We start from the raw sequence: 19,979 nt of genomic DNA on the forward strand, positions 1-19,979 counted from the left end.
CCAGCTGGTTGTATAGATTTTTTAGCACCAAAATTTTAATCACCCTGATAATAAATAATGCCAACGGCCTTGCCACAGTGTTAAAACTGGTTCCCATCAGATCACCGAAGTTAAGCACTGTCAGGCTGGGCTAGCACTTGGATGGATGACCATCCAGTCTGCCAAGCACTGTTGGCAAGCGGGGTGCACTCAGCTCTTGCAAGACCAACTGAGGAGCTACTTGATTCAGAAGTAGTGGCTCCAGTTCTGTAAACTGACATACGGCCAGGAGAGTGGTGTGCTAACCACATGGTCACCAGCATTGTGAAGCCTAGTGCAGGATTGGCTCAAGTGACTGACAGCATAGGGGAGTTATGTAGGAATTTTATGAAGGAGGATCAGGTAGTTATAGTGGGTGAAGCAGGGAACAGTCTTGACAGGGATGGGGAATATGATGTAGGTGGTGACCTGGTAAAGACAGCTACTTAGACTGGTGGCACTAATGTGCATTTCATGCAGCCGTTTCAGCGACAAGATCAGCCTCACATTAATGTGGCTTTTAGGCACGTTAACATGAGACTGGGCAGAGGGCATGGATCACATCTCGGTGGTGCCAGTTGGGTCTATCAGTAGATCGGGTTTCACAAGGCATGGCCTGCACCTCAATAGGTATGCAAAGGGAGGCTGGCAAAGTGTAGTAGGTGGTGGTGATGGGATCACTCATGGAAAAATTCCTGTAGTAGTTGGTGTTAGAGCTGCACCGTTTTTAGATTGAACTCAGCTGATACGTTGTTGTTGTTGTTGTTGTTGTTGTTGTTGTTGTTGTTGTGGTCTTCAGTCCTGAGACTGGTTTGATGCAGCTCTCCATGCTACTCTATCCTTTGCAAGCTTCTTCATCTCCCAGTACCTACTGCAGCCTACATCCTTCTGAATCTGCTTAGTGTATTCATCTCGTGGTCTCCCTCTATGATTGTTACCCTCCACACTACCCTCCAACACTAAATTGGTGATCCCTCGATGTCTCAGAACATGTCCTACCAACCGATCCCTTCTTCTAGTCAAGTTGTGCCACAAGCTCCTCTTCTCCCCAATTCTACTCAATACCTCCTCATTAGTTGTGTGATCTACCCATCTGATCTTCAGCATTCTTCTGTAGCACCAAATTTCGAAAGCTTCTATTCTCTTCTTGTCTAAACTATTTATTGTCCATGTTTCACTTCCATACATAGCTACACTCCATACAAATACTTTCAGAAACGACTTCCTGACATTTAAATCTATACTCGATGTTAAAAAATTTTTCTTCTTCAGAAACGCTTTCCTTGCCATTGCCAGTCTACATTTTATATCCTCTCTACTTCAACCATCATCAGTTATTTTGCTCCCCAAATAGCAAAACTCCTTTACTACTTTAAGTGTCTCATTTCCTAATCTAATTCCCTCAGCATCACCCGACTTAATTCGACAACATTCCATTATCCTCGTTTTGCTTTCGTTGATGTTCATCTTATACCCTCCTTTCAAGACACTGTACATTCCGTTCAACTGCTGTTCCGAGCCCTTTGCTGCCTCTGACAGAAGTACAAGGTCATCGGCGAACCTCAAAGTTTTTATTTCTTCTCCATGGATTTTAATACCCAATCCAAACTTTTCTTTTGTTTCCTTTATTGCCTGCTCAATATACAGATTGAATAACATCAGGGATAGGCTACAACCCTGTCTTACTCGCTTCCAAACCACTGCTTCCCTTTCATACCCCTCGACTCGTATGACTGCTATCTGCTTTCTGTACAAATTGTAAATAGCCTTTCGCTCCCTATATTTTACCCCTGCCACCTTCAGAATTTGAAAGACAGTATTCCAATCAACATTGTCAAAAGCTTTCTCTAAGTCAACAAATGCTAGAAATGTAGGTTTGACTTTCCGTAATCTTTCTTCTAAGATAAGTCGTAGGGTCAGTATTGCCTCACGTGTTCCAACATTTCTACGGAATCCAAACTGATTTTCCCCGAGGTCGGCTTCTATCAGTTTTTCCATTCGTCTGTAAAGAATTCACGTTAGTATTTTGCAGCTGTGACTTATTAAACTGATAGTTCGGTATTTTTCACATCTGTCAACACCTGCTTTCTTTGAGATTTGAATTATTATATTCTTCTTGAAGTCTGAGGGAATTTCGCCTGTCTCATACATCTTGCTCACCAGATGGTAGAGTTTTGTCAGGACTGGCTCTCCCAAGGCTGTCAGTAGTTCTAATGGAATGTTGTCTACTCCGGGGGCCTTGTTCCGACGCAGGTCTTTCAGTGCTCTGTCAAACTCTTCACGCAGTATCATATCTCCCATTTCATCTTCATCTACATCCTCTTCCAATTCCATAATATTGTCCTCAAGTACATCGCCCTTGTATAGACCCTCTATATAGTCCTTCCACCTTTCTGCTTTCCCTTCTTTACTTAGAACTGGGTTTCCATCAAAGCTCTTGATATTCATGCAAGTGGTTCTCCTTTCTCCAAAGGTCTCTTTAATTTTCCTGTAGGCAGTATCTATCTCACCCCTAGTGAGATAAGCCTCTAAGTACTTACATTTGTTCTCTAGCCATCCCTGCTTAGCCATTTTACACTTCCTGTCGATATCATTTTTGAGACATTTGTATTCCTTTTTGCCTGCTTCATTTACTGCATTTTTATATTTTCACCTTTCATCAATTAAATTCAATATTTCTTCTGTTACCCAAGGGTTTCTACTAGCCCTTGTCTTTTTACCTGATAGGTATACCTGCATAAAGGAATATACCTGATAGGTATACCTGCTTAAAGGAAGTCCCTCTAACTAAGGGCTCACCTTCAGAGGATGTAATGTTTCCAAGTAGAGAAGGAATTAGCATATTTCATCAAAATATAAGAGATATTAGAGATAAAGTTGGTGAACTGCCTATAGATTTTGACTCTGAAATTATTGGTATATCAGAGCACCACTTAAATGATTTGACAATTCAGAGGTTTATCAGATTAGCTGGCTGTTTTTCAAGGAGTTCCATGTGGGGTGAGGGAGTGGCTATGTACGTAAAAACCAGTATTCCATTTGAGTCCATAGACATATCAAGGCACTGCACTGAACAGATATTTGAATGTTGTGCAGGGGCAGTTGAATTTAGTGAAACTGAACTTCTAATTGTTGTTGTTTATAGGTCCCCTAACTCTAACTTCAGAGCATTTCTGTTCAAGCTAGAGAGGGGTCTTGATTCACTTTGTAGGAAGTACCAGAAATTCATTATATGTGGTGACTTCAATATAAATTTAATATATGATGGTCCAAGAAAAAGGAAGTTGGCAGATCTCATAAATTCATATGATCTGATGCAGACAGTGTTTTTTTCCCAACTAGGGTGCAAGGGAACAGTAGCACAGCTATAGACAATATTTTTATTCATTCTTCATTACTAGATGGGCATTCTGTTAGTAAAAGGGTGAATGGCCTTTCAGACCATGATGCACAAATTTTAACACTAAAAGGCTTTAGTACTCAACCAAATGTCACATTTAATTACAAACTATGTAGGAAAGTTAATCCAATAGAAATAGAGAGTTTTTTTAAACATCAGGGAACAAGAGTGGAAGGATGTTTTTTTTATAGTGCCGATAACATAGATGATAAATATAATGCTTTCCTTAACACATTTCTCATGCTCTTTGAGATTTCCCTTCCATTGCAACATTCTAAACGTGGTACTAGCAGTAACAGGCAGTGAGGGGTAGCTGGCTAGTGGCATAAGGATATCATGTAGAACAAAGTGGGATTTATATCAAAATGTTGGAAGCAGTCACAATCAAGCTACAGTAGCCCATTACAAACAGTATTGTAAGGTGCTTAAAAATGTTATTATGAAGGCAAAGAGTATGTGGTATGCAAATAGAATAGCTAATTCACAGGATAAAATTAAAACCATATGGTCAGTTGTGCAGGAAGTGTCAGGTCAACAGCACAAGGTTGACGATATAAAGTCAGTTTGCAGTAAAAATATTTCTTTTACTGATAAATAAGATATATGTACAGTATTTAACAATCATTGCTGGTGAATTAAACAAAAATTTAGTTTCTATAGGGAATCTTTCTTGGCAAATGCCTTTCCAAGATTGATGTCTGAAATAATTCTCTGTGATACAGACAAGAGGGAGATTGAGTCAATAATTAAATCAATAAAGACTAAGGACTCTCATGGTTATGTTGGAGTGCCTATCAGACTATTAAAGTACTGTGCTGCAAATGTTAGCCCTGTATTTAGCCCTATTTGTAATTTTTCCTTTTGGGAATGGTAGTTTCCTGCACAATTAAGGTACTCAATAGTAAAGCCACTTTATAAAAAGGGAGAAAGGGATAATGTAGATAATTTTAGACCTATTTCTATGCCACCAGTGTTTGCTAAATTTACTGAAAAGGCTGTGAATGTAAGGATAATTGATCATTTAATATCACATCGTTTGCTCTCAAATGTACAGTTCGGCTTTAGAAGTCATTTAACAACTGAAAATGCTATATTCTCTTTTCTCTGTGAGGTACTGGATGGGTTAAATAAAAGGTTTTGAATGCTAGACATATTTTTTTATTTAACTAAGGCATTTGATTGTGTTGATCACAAAATATTAGTCCAGAAGTTGGACCATTACAGAATACGGGGAGTAGCTCACAATTGGTTCACCCCTTACTTTAGCAACAGACAGTAAAAGGTCATTATTCGCAATGTTGAGAATGGCTGTGATGTGGGGTCTGAGTGGGGTACAGTCAGGTGGGGGTTGCCCCAGGGATCAGTGTTGGGGCCACTCCTGTTCCTTATTTATATAAATGATATACCCTCTAATATTATGGGTGACTCTAAAATATTTCTGTTTGCTGATGACACTAGCTTGGTAGTAAAGGATGTTGTGTGCAACATTGGCTCGGTTTCAAATAGTGCAGTTCATGACCTAAGTCCATGGCTTCCAGAAAATAAACTAACACTAAATCACAGTAAGACTCAGTTTTTACAGTGTCTAACACACAATTCAACAAAACTTGAGATTTTAATTTCACAGAATAGGCATATGATTAGTTAAACTGAGCAGTTGAAATTTCTAGGTGTTCAGATAGGTGGTAAGCTGTTGTGTAAAGCCCATGTTCAGGATCTTGTTCAAAGACTTAATGCTGCTGTTTTTACTATTTGAACGATATCTGAAGTGAGTGATCATTTGACATGAAAATTAGTCTACTTTGCTTATTTTCATTTACTTATGTCGTATGATATTATATTTTGGAGTAACTCTTCTCATTCTAAAAGGATATTATTGGCTCAGAAAGGTGTGGTTCGGGCAATAAGTGGTGTAAGTTCACAAATCTCTTGTCGACCCCTGTTCACGAGTCTGGGTATTTTGACACTGAATATATATATATTCCTTACTATCATTTCTTATTAACAATATTAGCTTATTCCCAAGAATAAGCAGCTTTCACTCAGTTAATACTTGGCAGAAATCAAAACTGCATTTGGATGGGACTTCCTCAACTCTTGTGCGGAAAGGTGTGCAGTATATTGCTGCATCCATTTTCAATAAGCTACCACTCAAATTCAAAAATCTTAGCAATAATCCATGCACTTTCAAATTGAAATGAAGTTTCCTCATGGGTCATACCTATTCTGTCAAGAAGTTCCTTGAAAAATTAAGCTGATTCTTGTTGACTTGTTGATTGCATTTACTTAAACTTATGGATTGACTTTTTTTGGGTTCATTAACATTTAGTTTTATCTGTTATTACTTTTATGTTGTAATTTCATGCACTGGCATGTTCCATGACCTTGGAGATTTGCTCCTCAGTTTGGTCCTATGGAACTTAACATACACTCCTGGAAATTGAAATAAGAACACCGTGAATTCATTGTCCCAGGAAGGGGAAACTTTATTGACACATTCCTGGGGTCAGATACATCACATGATCACACTGACAGAACCACAGGCACATCGACACAGGCAACAGAACATGCACAATGTCGGCACTAGTACAGTGTATATCCACCTTTCGCAGCAATGCAGGCTGCTATTCTCCCATGGAGACGATCGTAGAGATGCTGGATGTAGTCCTGTGGAACTGCTTGCCATGCCATTTCCACCTGGCGCCTCAGTTGGACCAGCGTTCGTGCTGGACGTGCAGACCGCGTGAGACGACGCTTCATCCAGTCCCAAACATGCTCAATGGGGGACAGATCCGGAGATCTTGCTGGCCAGGGTAGTTGACTTACACCTTCTAGAGCACGTTGGGTGGCACGGGATACATGCGGACGTGCATTGTCCTGTTGGAACAGCAAGTTCCCTTTCCGGTCTAGGAATGGTAGAACGATGGATTCGATGACGGTTTGGATGTACCGTGCACTATTCAGTGTCCCCTTGATGATCACCAGTGGTGTACGGCCAGTGTAGGAGATCGCTCCCCACACCATGATGCCGGGTGTTGGCCCTGTGTGCCTCGGTCGTATGCAGTCCTGATTGTGGCGTTCACCTGCACGGCGCCAAACACGCATACGACCATCATTGGCACCCAGGCAGAAGCGACTCTCATCGCTGAAGACGACACGTCTCCATTCGTCCCTCCATTCACGCCTGTCGCGACACTACTGGAGGCGGGCTGCACGATGTTGGGGCGTGAGCGGAAGATGGCCTAACGGTGTGAGGGACCGTAGCCCAGCTTCATGGAGACGGTTGCGAATGGTCCTCGCCGATACCCCAGGAGCAACAGTGTCCCTAATTTGCCGGGAAGTGGCGGTGCGATCCCCTACGGCACTGCGTAGGATCCTACGGTCTTGGCGTGCATCCGTGCGTCGCTGCGGTCCGGTCCCAGGTCGACGGGCACGTGCACCTTCCGCCGACCACTGGCGACAACATCGATGTACTGTGGAGACCTCACGCCCCACGTGTTGAGCAATTCGGCGGTACGTCCACCCGGTCTCCCGCATGCCCACTATACGCCCTCGCTCACAGTCCGTCAACTGCACATACGGTTCACGTCCACGCTGTCGCGGCATGCTACCAGTGTTAAAGACTGCGATGGAGCTCCGTATGCCACGGCAAACTGGCTGACACTGACGGCGGCGGTGCACAAATGCTGCGCAGCTAGCGCCATTCGACGGCCAACACCGCGGTTCCTGGTGTGTCCGCTGTGCCGTGCGTGTGATCATTGCTTGTACAGCCCTCTCGCAGTGTCCTGAGCAAGTATGGTGGGTCTGACACACCGGTGTCAATGTGTTCTTTTTTCCATTTCCAGGAGTGTAAATAAGAAAATAAATGCCCCCTCCATATCCGCATCCAGTGACGTCTGGGGGCTGAGAATGACACAGCAGCCGGCCCATACCATTGGGCCTTTTGTGGCCTGTTCGGAAAGAGTTTAATTTTAGTTAGATGATAAAATAATTTTACTTTTTGCTGAAATAATAGGTGGCTGTGTTTCACAGGTGCACCTGTCTGATCAACCTGTTCAGCTGGTTTCCAGTATCTGGGAAAAGGTGTTTTCATCCAGTCTTAAGATGATAGGCTGGTCGGTCAGCATGTTTTCTAAATTGGTTGTGATCGGTGCTTACCGGCACCTACTTGAAAGAACAAATTAAGTCCTGGCAGGAGCAGCACTTTACTGAGTACTGTATTAGTGGGAGCAGGAAGTGATGAATTCAAATGCTTGTATTCAGTTCCAGAAGCTGACTGTCAGAATGGTCTGGATGCAGAATAACTTTGTGAAGCAGTTTGGAACTCACAGAAATCACTGTCAGCCAGCAGCCCTCATGGACTGTCGGAGGCAAATTTTGTGCCATCTGGAACAGAGCAGGTACTTCAAAGTGTAATTCTGGAGTCTGTTGTTGGCCTCTGGGAATGAATGGAGGAGTTGTGGTGCCTGTGGGATGTAGGTGATGTTTCAAGATTATTGAATATATAAAATCAGGAATGTACTGTGATCAATGAAGTTGTTCTGTCTGTGCTGAAAGCTTTGATAGAGTTTGGAAGTGCATTCCCATTTGTGGGCATGTAATCTGGCTTAGTCATTGGCCATTTTTATAAACAAGTGTTGCAGTTTAGTGAGAATTCACATACATGGTAGGAAGGGGCCACATAACAGTCAGAGCCACTAGCTAGCTGGAGGAGTCATTTAATGACTTAGATGGTCTTGGTTTGGTCTAATAGGAGACAACAAATTTCGTTTATTTCACTGGTGATTTGAAGTGTTAATTTGCAGAGCTATATATCATATAATTTGTCTCATGTGCTGCACATTGTCAAGAATTCATAGATTCTGACAGCAATTGTGGGTGAACTTTGCATGATGCCACAGAAGCACTGAGGATGAGATGAACGAAACATTTGAGCTTTTATAGCAACTACTGATAGATGGACAGACATGGGATGGTATTCATAATTCACATAGATTGCTGTTCCACCTTTAGCAGCATCTCTAGTGAAGTCATCTGGTTGATGAAGCCTGTTAATGTTTAATGCACATGCACCACTAGGATTAAACAATTTCCTGTAGACTTGTGCCACATGTTTCAGTTTCTTTATGTGGGACTGTACTCATTAATTTTAAACTGGAGTATGTGAAATATTTATGTACAATATTAATTCTTCCCATTTTTCTCTTCTTCAAAGTGGAGAATCTAACTCAGAAGAAGGAGACCTGTTGGGAGTTATACATTTATTCATTTTATTTACTAGTGATGTTACCTAGTACCTAAAAGAGGCTGTGATAATGTTACATTTGTACAGTGCTATGTATATTTTACCTCATGATGTTACCTCACTTTGCTACAATAAGTAATTCTATTTCATACCAATCTTTCTCTGTGTTTCCTGCTATTATGCTTCACAGTAGGTGGATGATTTCCATTCCTACAATGGAGAGTATCTACTACAAGTTGCTACCACTACACTAAATCTACATCTTTATCTCACCCTGTAATCCACCACCAACTGAAATTTACTACAAAACAAGCTATTACAACCAATACAGCTTATATTCCTCTGCATTTCATTGCCAGGGGAATTTAACACAGTTTGCGTAAAATCCACATTCAGAAGGGTGGAAATATTCTGATCGTGAAATATTGTAAGTAGCCATCAAAAAGTTTCTGTTTGAAGGCCATATGGTCCAGAATCAGTATGTCAGTCAGGCAAAATCACTGTGAGCACTGAGATAAACATCCCACTGATGCGCCAGGTTGAAGATACCCATTTGGTAAAACACCGTGTCCTACTGTGTGAAGTAGTTTATAACTGCCTGCTGCACATCCTCATCAGATAGGAATTGTCACCCCTCCAATGCCTTTTTTAAGGGACCAAAAGCATGACAGAGATAAGGACTACAGGGTGACTGCTCATGTGTATTCCACTTGGATCAATGTAATGTCTGCATTACAGCATTTGGGATATGAAAATGTGTATTATCATGAAGCAGCAGCATCCCTTGTTGCACCATTCCTCAACAGTGATTTTCAACAGACATGCTGTCCCATGTATATTCTTCATTCTCCAGTGGATGTCTACTGGTGTTTGTCCTTCAGCAGTCAAGGAAAGAATGACCCTGTTTGGATGTATTTGGTAATAATATCACCATAGTTCATGTTCTGGCATTTATCGTATGCACATTGGAAATACATGAATACCCCACTGATCCCTTTCCTACATGTTGGTGCTTATGTACCCACACTGGAGTTGAGCTAGATTGCTTATAACCTGGAGCAATGTCCTCAAATGAAAATTTTTTGATCGCTCCTCATAGCTGGAGATGAATTTAACCTAGCAAGCAGATACTAGGATGTGTACAGATTCTTTGCAGGCGGTACAGAGAGACAGTCTTGTCACACACATTTGGCTCTTTATTTATGTTAAATAATGAGTGCAATCATTAGGGGATCTAAAGCTGATTTCTAGAACTCCAGAGGGCTTTTGGTACCAATCCTCATAAATGGCTTCTAATAAAATTGTGTACCCATAGAGGTATGTCTCAGTTGTATAACTGGATTCATAATTTCCTGTAAGAAGGGCTACAGTTTATAGTACCTGAGAAGAAATCATCAAGTGAAACATAAGTGATATCTGTCATTCCCTCAAGCAAGTGTTATAGGCCCTCTACTTCTCCTGATTTACATAAACAATTTAGAAGACAATCTGAGCAGCCATCTTGGATTTTTTGCAGAGGATGCTGTTGGTTACCATCTAGTAAAGTCTTCAGAAGATCAAAATGACTTGCAAGACAAGACAAGATATCTGTACATCATAAAGAAATGACAATTTATATCAAACAATAAAAAGTGAAAGGTCCTCTGCATGAGTACTAACAAGAAGCCATTAAATTTTGGTCAAATATTAAATCACATAAATTTAAAGGTTGTTAATTCAATAAAATACCTAGGGATTATAATTACAAACAACTTAAATTGGAACTGTAACACATAAAATATTGTGGGGAAGGTAAACTAAATACTGCATTTTATTGGCAGAACACTTGGAAGATGCAATGAATCTATTAAAGGTACTGCCCAGACTATACTTGTCCATCACTTTCTGGTGTATTGTTGCACAGTATGGGGTCCTTACCAGATAGAATTGATGGTGGATATCAAAAGAGTCCAGAGAAGGGCAACTAATTTTATATCATCACAATATAGAGGATACAGTGTAACAGATATGATATGCAAGTTAGGCTGCCAATCATTAAAACAAAGGAATTTTTTACTATGGTGAGATTTTTTCATGAAATTTTGATCACAAAATTTCTTCTCTGAATGTGAAAATATTTTGTGGACTTCTACCTACATAGGTGGAAATGACCATATTAATAAAATAACAAAAATCAGAGCTTGCACAGAAAGTTTTAGATGTTCATTTTTACCGCATGCTATTTGAGAACGGATTGGTTGAGAAATGGAAAGTGGTTCTGTGAACCATCTGCCAAGCATTTAAGTGTGAACTGCAGAGTAGTCATACAGTTGTAGATGTAGTTCTGAACATACTCTTTGAAAACAGTCTTGAGCAGATAGTTTGACAACAAATACACAATGGAAATATTTCCGATGTTTTAGTTGTACCTTATGAACACTGTCAGTATAGAGACAGGGATTAGAGATCATGATATTGTTATAGTGATGATAATTACTGAAGTCAATAAATCCAGCAAGAAGGCTAGGAGAGTTTTTATGCTGGAAACAGCAAATCAGCAGTTGTTAGCATCCTACTTACACAGTGAATGGATATCTTCTAGTTCCAATATGACAGATGTAGAGGAATTATAGGGAAAGTTTAAACAGACTGTAATTCATCCTCTGGAGAAGTAGGTGCTTGATAAGTGGATTAAGGACAGAAAAGACTCAATGTGCTTTAATAACAAAATTCAGAAAATACTGAGAAAATAGAAAGTGTTGCACAATTAGTTCAAAAAAGAGCACAGAAATGTTGACAAGGAAAAGTTAACAGAAATTTGTGTATCTATAAAATGATCAATGCACCTACTGTACAACAACTTCCATTGTCATATGTTAGAGAAAGATATTACTGAGAACCAGAGAAGATTCTGATCCAACATAAAACTGCTAAAGGCTTCTATTCAATTACTTGTCTGTCAGTCTGGTGTGGCAATAGAAGACAGCAAGAGGAAAGCTGAAACTTTAAAGTCACATTAAGAAATTGTTCCTGCAGGAGGATCCTACAGATGTATCATCATTTGACCATTACACAGATGCCCATATGGATGACGTAGAAATAGGCAATCCTTGTGCTGAGAAGCAATTGGAAAAAAATGATAACAAATAAGTCACCAGGTCAGAATGGAATACCAGTTCAGTTTTATAGAGACCACTTTTTAGCACTGTCCCCGTACTTATCTTACATTTATCATCAATCTATTGCCCAGAGCAAAATCCTAAGCAGCTGAAAAAAGGACAGGTGACTCTTGTATATAAGAAGGGTAAAAGAATGAATCCTCAAAATTACAGATCAGTGTCTTTAAACTCAATTTGCTGCAGAATTCTTGAGCATATTCTTAGTTTGAGCATAACAAATTTCTTTGAGACAGAAAACAGCACAGATTTAGAAAGCACTACTTGTGCAAAACTCAAAATCAGTTTGCCCTTTCCTCACACAATATCTTGCAAACTGTGGATGAAGGGCAACAGGTACATTACATATTTATAGATTTCCAGAAAGTCCTCCAGTGCAGGCTGTTAACAAAGGTCCCAATGTACGGAATAGGTTCTAAGACATGTGAGTGATCTGAACACTTTTTAAGTGATAGAACTGAATATTTTGTCCAGCACAGTGAGTGTTCATCAAAGACAAGGGTATTATCAGGAGAGCCCAGAGAAGAGTGATTGGACAGCTCTTGTTCTCTATATGCATAAAAAATTGGGTGGATTTTGTGAACAGAAATCTGCAGGTGTTTGCTGATGACACTGTAGTGTACAAGAAGGTGTCAGTAGTAGCATACAGGTGACTTAGAGAAAATTTCTCTCTAGTGTGGTGAATGGAAGCTTGCTCTACTTGCAGAAAAATGAGCTAATTCAGATGAGTAGTAAAAACAATTCTGTAATGTTTGAATATGGTATTAGTGGTTGAGCCGTGCTGCGGCTCGCGTTGGTGCTGTCTGTAAGTTTCCACCCTCTGTGTCGTTTAGTTGGCATCGTTGCGGTTGGTTGTCTTCTTCTCGCGTTGACTGGCACCTCTCGGTTTTGCAAGCGTTGCCTGTCTGCTAGTGGCAGCAGTGGCAATTATTAATATCTAGTACTGTTGCCCTATCTTTGGGGCAATGTCATCATTTTTCCAGGTCGTGTGAGTGGGCAGTTCGGTTGGGGACTCAGGAGGAGTCAGGCCCGCACAGGGCAAGAACACGCCGGGACTGCTGGCGTCATACGTGGACTGCCGGATGGAAGGGCTGTGGTCACGAGGGGTGAACGACCTCGTCGTAAACCGGATCCAGCAAGCTTTAAGTTGAGTGCATTTTAATCCAAGTAGAGAAACCTCCACTATTGTGATATCTCACAATTCTCCAGTGACTTGCGTTCATGTTGCTGCTCGTAGTGTCGCCGAGATGAAGAGCAGCGAGTGCAGTGCTTAGGGAGGGCGGGTCTGATTAGCTTTCCTTGACTTCTTATTACTATTTACTGCGTTCAACTTGTTACAATTTGTTACCAGCGGTGATTTTTCTTGGCTGGTGGCTGCTAACACCCCAGTTACCTGCCTTGGTGGTATGACAGTGTACGTTTCCTCACCTTGCCACTGTGTAACGACAGTGTACTTTTCCTCACCTTGCCACTGTTGTCCGGTAAGGTGTGTAGTTTGACAGCTTTCTTGATTGTAGGCCGGTTGGTGATTCCTCTACTCTGGTGGTAATGATTCCTTTCTCGTTCCAGGGACTATAAACAGGGTATTCTGGATGTAGTGCAGACCGCCGGTTCCAGCTTTGGCGTATTGCTTCATCATTGCATTTGGATTATTGGACATCAGGTAGCTCCAGCAAGATTATCATTAGTCATTTGTTAGACTGCCCCTAGTCTGAGTTACCATCTTGTGAAGTGAATGCAACTCTTGGCTGCCTATCTCATAGAAAGAGTTTGTTGCCGTACCTTCTCAGAGGTCAATGCCTGGAGCACCGTCTGTGACTGGTCCTTGTGTTTTATTACTGTATTATTTATTACCATACCTCGTAATGCCTACATTAAAGGTTATGTCTGTCTAGTTAATAGTTCTGGTTGCCTTCTGGAATAAATCTAGCAGTGTAAGGGATGTGTTTCAAGGTTTACCATCATCTTATTTCACCCATTTGGTGGTCAGTTGCTTGTTTATTTTAATTAACCTTTGCTTGTATTTGCTGTTTTACACCAGATTTCTAAATTTTTTTTTATATAATTGCCATTTCTGGCATGTAAGGCCTTCAGCCATGATTATGGTCATTTACTTTGAAAGCCTTATTCACTGCCATTCCTGTTGTCTGATACCTTCTGCTGCGTTTGTGGCCACTTACCTTTTAATATTTCAATACCTGTAAGTTATAAATTGCAGCGAGTTCTTAAAAATTCATAATTTATTGCCATTCTTGGCATGAAAGCCTTCAGCCATGATCACAGTGGCTTTTTTTTAAACCTTATTTGTACTGTATTTTATGGTGATTTGCTAAACTGTAACACACTGAAAACACTTATTTACACAGTTGTTTATTCCTTCATTAATAATGTGTGGTATTTTTTAAATTCATTGTTGGGTCTGGGATTACTGTTTTAAAAATAAGTGTGTGTAACTGTAAAATGCAACCAATAGTAACTGATTATGGCCCCGTCCACAATCGTAACCGAATCCTCCATTCCCTTGACCACTAAATGGTCTCAGTGTTGTGTTACCTGACACAATCATGTAGATTAAATATTTAGGTGTAACACTGCAAAGCACCATTAAATGGAATGAGCAGATAATGTTGGCTGAAGGGAGGGCAAATGGTCAACTTTGGTTTGTTAGGAGAGTTCTAAGAAAGTGCAGCTCATCTATAAGACTGCATACGGAACACTTTTTCAACACAGTGTTGAATACTGCTTGAGTCGAGAATGAGATTTTCACTCTGCTGCAGAGTGAAAATCTCATTCTGGAAACATCCCCCAGGCTGTGGCTAAGCCATGTCTCCGCAGTATCCTTTCTTTCAGGAGTGCTAGTTCTGCAAGGTTCGCAGGAGAGCTTCTGTAAAGTTTGGAAGGTAGGAGCCGAGATACTAGCAGAAGTAAGGCTGTGAGTACCAGGCATGAGTCGTGCTTCAGTAGCTCAGATGGTAGAGCACTTGCCCTCGAAAGGCAAAGGTCCCGAGTTCGAGTCTCGGTCGGGCACACAGTTTTAACCTGTGAGGAAGTTTCACTGCTTGAGTGTCTGGAATCCCCATCAGGTTGGATTACAGGAAGTCATCAAAGCAATTCGGAAGCATACTGCTAGATGTGTTACCAGTAGGTTTGATCGACATGAAAGTATTATGGAAATGCTCTATGAACTCAAATGGCAGTCACTGGAGGGAAGATTATGTTCTTTTGGAGAAACTGTATTGAGAAAGTTTAGAGAACTGTTATCTGTGACTGACCGCAGTACAGTTTTACTGCCACCAATGTACATATAGTTTAAGGGCCACAAATATAAGTTAAGAGAAATTAAGGCTCATACAGAGGCTTATAGACAATAGTTTTCCCTCATTCCATTTGCAAGTGGAACAGGAAAGGTAATTACCAGCAGTGGTACAGGGTATTTTCCACCAGGCACCATGTAGTGGCTGGGGAGTATGTATTTAGATGTAGCCCAAATCATAGGGGCAACTGAATACAGTCCATCTCTGGTAATTCCAAGCTGCTGGTTAATGATCATGCCATTCCTGATCGTCCATTGACTTATGGTGTGTGGCCTGCTGCAGCAAACATACATACTCAAGTAGGTGTCATCAATTTTAGTTAATGTCCATGTCTAATAGAATGATGCTGAACTTTTGTTGATACTTTTAAGTATGGTTCAACTATGTCAGTCTCTGACTGTTTCACTTATATAACAACAATGAAAATTCCATGATGGAGCAATATGTAATGTAAGATAAAGGCAGCCACTCACCTATAGTGAATCAATACATGGAGCACAGTAATGCATAACATAAAACAGCATTCACACTAGCTTTTGGACAGTAGCTCTTTTCACAGCAATAGTATACACATTCACACACACACACACACACACACACACACACACACACACACACACACTCCAATGACTAGGGTGTGTGCATTTTGATGTCTGCGTCTTTGTGTATGTGAACGTGTGTACTATTGGTGTAAAAAGAGCTAATGGTTGAAAGCTGGTGTGAATGCTGTTGTCTGTTAAGCATTACTAAGATCCCTGCATTGAGCCACTATAGGTGAGTGGTCACCTTTTCCTTATTTTATGTGTTGTTTCACTTATATATTTAGCAAACACTGCCTGTCTGTTCGCTGTGATCATCTGGGAATTCAAATACTATGTGATCTGGTTTTCATTCAACAGCATCACGTTTGTGGCAACTTTTTAACTGCACTGCATGAAAATGATGGGTAGAGATAATGGCCATTAAGTGAATTGACAATTCCACATTCCCAGTGTGAAGTGTAGTACTCTTAATTTCTTGTTTGCTAGATATTGCTTGCTATTATTTGTCTAACTTTGTAAAATTCTCATTTCTTTGACCAATAACTTGCAGTTTGTTGTTGAGTTACTAAGTCATATGGACACAGGCCATTATTTCTAGTAATTCATCAGTTGGAGGGAACCAAAATGCCCCAAAAAATTGAGGAGATAATATTTCTTTTCACTGTTCTTATGGCCCTGGCAAGTATAAAGCCAGTTGACCCATGTGCTCTTGCCATAATAGACTACTGAAGAAAGTATAAATTGTTTTGCCCTATACCAATAAGCTTATAAAATAACTAACTTAGGTTCATGGTCCATTGTAGGATTCAGCTAGTAACAAGAATAGATTGTTGATATACTATTTTGTATTATGTCCTCATTTACTAAGGTTTCCAAGAGCAGTTAATTTCCCAAAAGTTGGGTCCAAATACAGACCATCATGGACAGCACTTGATTATTACTTTGCACAGAGGCATCTCTGGAGGTGACAAATCCATTGTCCAATTTCTGAAATGGTATTTCACAGAACTAGCCTCAGAAACATTGTATGAATATATGTTGGTAAGACATGCTTCCTTGTGAAGGCAGCTTACCTGTAAGCAATTCTCTTGTGTGTGATAATTCATGTATTAGTAATAGGAATTTTTTCAAAAAATTTTGTTATTGACTCTTTTGATGCTTATAAAGACTTCTCTCTCTCTCTCTCTTTCTGTGTGTGTATGTGTGTGTGTGTGTGTGTGTTTGTGTGTGTGTGTGTGTGTGTGTGTGTGTGTGTGCGTGTGTTTACAAAAATCAAAATGCAATACTTATATCTCTTGTTTACATTCTTTGCCCAGATTTTAATCTTATACATTGTTATTCATACCTGCAAGGTTGACATTTTCCTTACAGTTGATTTGTGTTGCTCGTATTCTCCATTGATATGGTTTTATGCCAGAGGTCATTATCATAATGGAAACAGAAGCACTTCCAATGGCTGCATCAACAGGGACATATACTGCAAAGCAAATAATTCAGTGATAACGTCTGACATTTTAAACTAAATATTGAGTCATTTTTAAGTACCAAATCATGGGCAAGTTCAGAGAGTAAGTAACAGTTTATATACATGGTTTTGGTAAGATACAATGATTGTATTATTTATTATTATGCAAACAATGAATGATTTCTGGTATTATGTATTTCATAGTCTCTTCTAACATATTTAAAAAGATAAGCTTCTTTGTCCTCTTTTATTTTAGCTCTAAAAGTACTGTGCAGTTGCTGCAGACAACATGTGAAAGACATTTCCTTTTTGAGTGTATACAATTTTTCTCTATCTGAAATGTTGTACCTCTAGCCTGCATGTGTTGCTATTCATTTCATGGACCTCAAACGTTTTGTAGGTTGACTATAATTCTTGTGAATTACTCAACCTGCTGAATATTAAAGAATTAACAAACTTCTTGCTGTTCAGTATGCATGGCCAAGCTTTAATAACACACATGCTGAAATCCCTGACATTCTCTGCCTGATAGATTTTTGTTAAGAAATGTTTTCTGTATCTTCAATCTGTAAAAATATTTTTATACTCTCAATTTTCTGCTGCTGAGAGCTGAAGTACATTCATTTCACTATGGTTGTTTGCTAATTTATCCAATGTCAAACACCTAAAACACTAATATTGACACATGTCACTTGTGTGGAAACAGAACATTTTATTGTAGTCCTGTTACTGCTATGTCTTATCTCATAAATTGCATGGCTATGTGTCAAACCTCTATTGTATAGCAGCATTTCTACAATTAATGAACAGCTTTTAGAGGCAACATGGCTACCAACTGGCTCTCCACAGCTGGCACCACAGCTGAAACTGTAACTAACCTCTTACAGAACGCCGGCCGAAGTGGCCGTGCGTTTCTAGGTGCTACAGTCTGGAGCCGAGCGACCACTACAGTCGCAGGTTCGAATCCTGCCTCTGGCATGGATGTGTGTGATGTCCTTAGGTTAGTTAGGTTTAATTAGTTCTAAGTTATAGGCAACTGCCATTTCTTACAGAACACTTTTACAGTTGAAAAACTGGAAACAAAGGGAATAAATAATAGCTTCAAAATTGGTGTTGATTTCGACCTAAAAGATAAAATAATGGACAACAGTATATGGCCAAATAATATTGCGATAAAACGTTTTTTATTCCGGAAGATGCCTACTGCACCAGTGTGATGAACTCCCAAGACCAAGAACATTCCAGTGAAAAAGGAAATGGTATCATTGAAGAAAATGCTGTCTTAGTTATAGCGAGTGTAAATGTGCAGTGCCTCAGAACGAAACTTGATACATTATCACTGTTTGTTGATGAAGTGAGGCCTGATGTATTATGTATATGTGAACAATGGCTAGCCCAACCAGAAACAGAATACTACAGAAACATTGAATATATAGAAATGGTGAATGCATGGTGTAGAGAAACTACTATCCCTGGTGGTGTAGCTGTGTATGTAAATAGTAAACTCAATGCCAATAAAATTGACTTAAGTAAATTTTGTGTAGATCTAGACCTAGAATTAGCTGCTTTGGGACTGTCAGATGCCAACATAATTGTTGTTTCTGTGTACTGTTCCCCAGATGGAAATTTAAAAAATTTCCTTGACCAGTTGGAAAGCTGTCTGTGTCACCTAGTGCACTTAGAGACAAAAATTGCTTTATGTAGAGACTTCAACATTCATATTGGAGAAGATAATGATAAAGCAAGAACTTTCATGAACTTAGTAAGCAGCTATGGGCTATTCGTAGGAAAATCTCTACCAACAAGAGGAGCTATTTGTCTTGACACAATTGTGACAAACCTAAATAGTTGGGACTACAAAATAAGTGTGGTGGACCCTATACTAGCAGATCACCATGCAGTAATCATGAACTTATGGACAAACTCAGTAAGTACACAACAAATTCCCAGTTGGCATTCAAATTGTGTATTCAGAAATAGAGTTATTACAAAGAAAAGCTTAGATGATTTCAAAACTACAGAGTCTTCTATAGATTGGCACCAAATAATTGATGAATTGCCACCAAATTCTGCATTCAATCACATTTTACAGACCCTTAAAGTGAAATTTGATGAACATTTTCCATTAAAACGCAAGAGATATTCAAATGCTTCAAAATTTAGACAAAAAACTAACAAAGTAAAGAGGTGGTGTACTCCTAGACTAGCCAAAATAAAATGTATTGTCCAAATACTAAATGACAAGGTCAAAGCTGCTAAAGATATAGATATTAAGGATAGGCTGTACTCTAGTTATTTACAGACCAAAAGGATCTACAGAAAGGAAGTAGAAAAAGTAAAGAAGGAAAGCAATGCCAGATTTGTTGAAGTAGCTCACAATCCTTGTAAAGCAGCATGGGATCTGGTTAATGAGCACAGGAAAAAGCCCACCTCTTGCTCTAATTCTTGCAGTCCAGATGAGTTTAATGACTATTTTATAAAAATAGTGGAAAACACAGTAGATGAAATTCCTGACTTTGGAATAGATCCTGCAGCTGCTGTGAAATTTGAGAATAAATGCAGCAGGGTAATGTGGAAGAGAGTGTATCCAAAAGAAACACTAAATTGTAAATAGCTACAAATCTTCAGGGAGCCCTGATATTTATGGCATGTCCTGTACTATGTTAAAACTATAATCAGTTAAATTGCACAGCCATTAACAGTAGTAATAAATAAAAGCCTCTGTGCAGGAGAATTTCCAGACTTCCTGAAAATAGCATGCACAGTGCCTGTTTACAAAAAAGGCAGTCCACATGAAGTGTCAAGCTACAGGCCCATATCTATAATACCAGACTAGCAAG

The 19,979-nt window shown here is 39.8% G+C and overlaps 1 protein-coding gene across 2 annotated transcripts in view; it reads right to left on the reverse strand.

Moving 5' to 3' along the window:
- Positions 1–19,979, reverse strand: part of LOC124555782 — a 366,970-nt gene that overhangs the window by 60,761 nt on the left and 286,230 nt on the right. For both annotated transcript variants that reach the window (XM_047129836.1, XM_047129835.1), the window contains exon 5: positions 17,020–17,151. In XM_047129836.1, coding sequence (XP_046985792.1) covers positions 17,020–17,151 — 132 coding nt within the window. The remainder of the gene's footprint in view (positions 1–17,019; positions 17,152–19,979) is intronic.

Source organism: Schistocerca americana, chromosome X (assembly GCF_021461395.2).
Source record: "Schistocerca americana isolate TAMUIC-IGC-003095 chromosome X, iqSchAmer2.1, whole genome shotgun sequence".
NCBI lineage: Eukaryota > Metazoa > Arthropoda > Insecta > Orthoptera > Acrididae > Schistocerca > Schistocerca americana.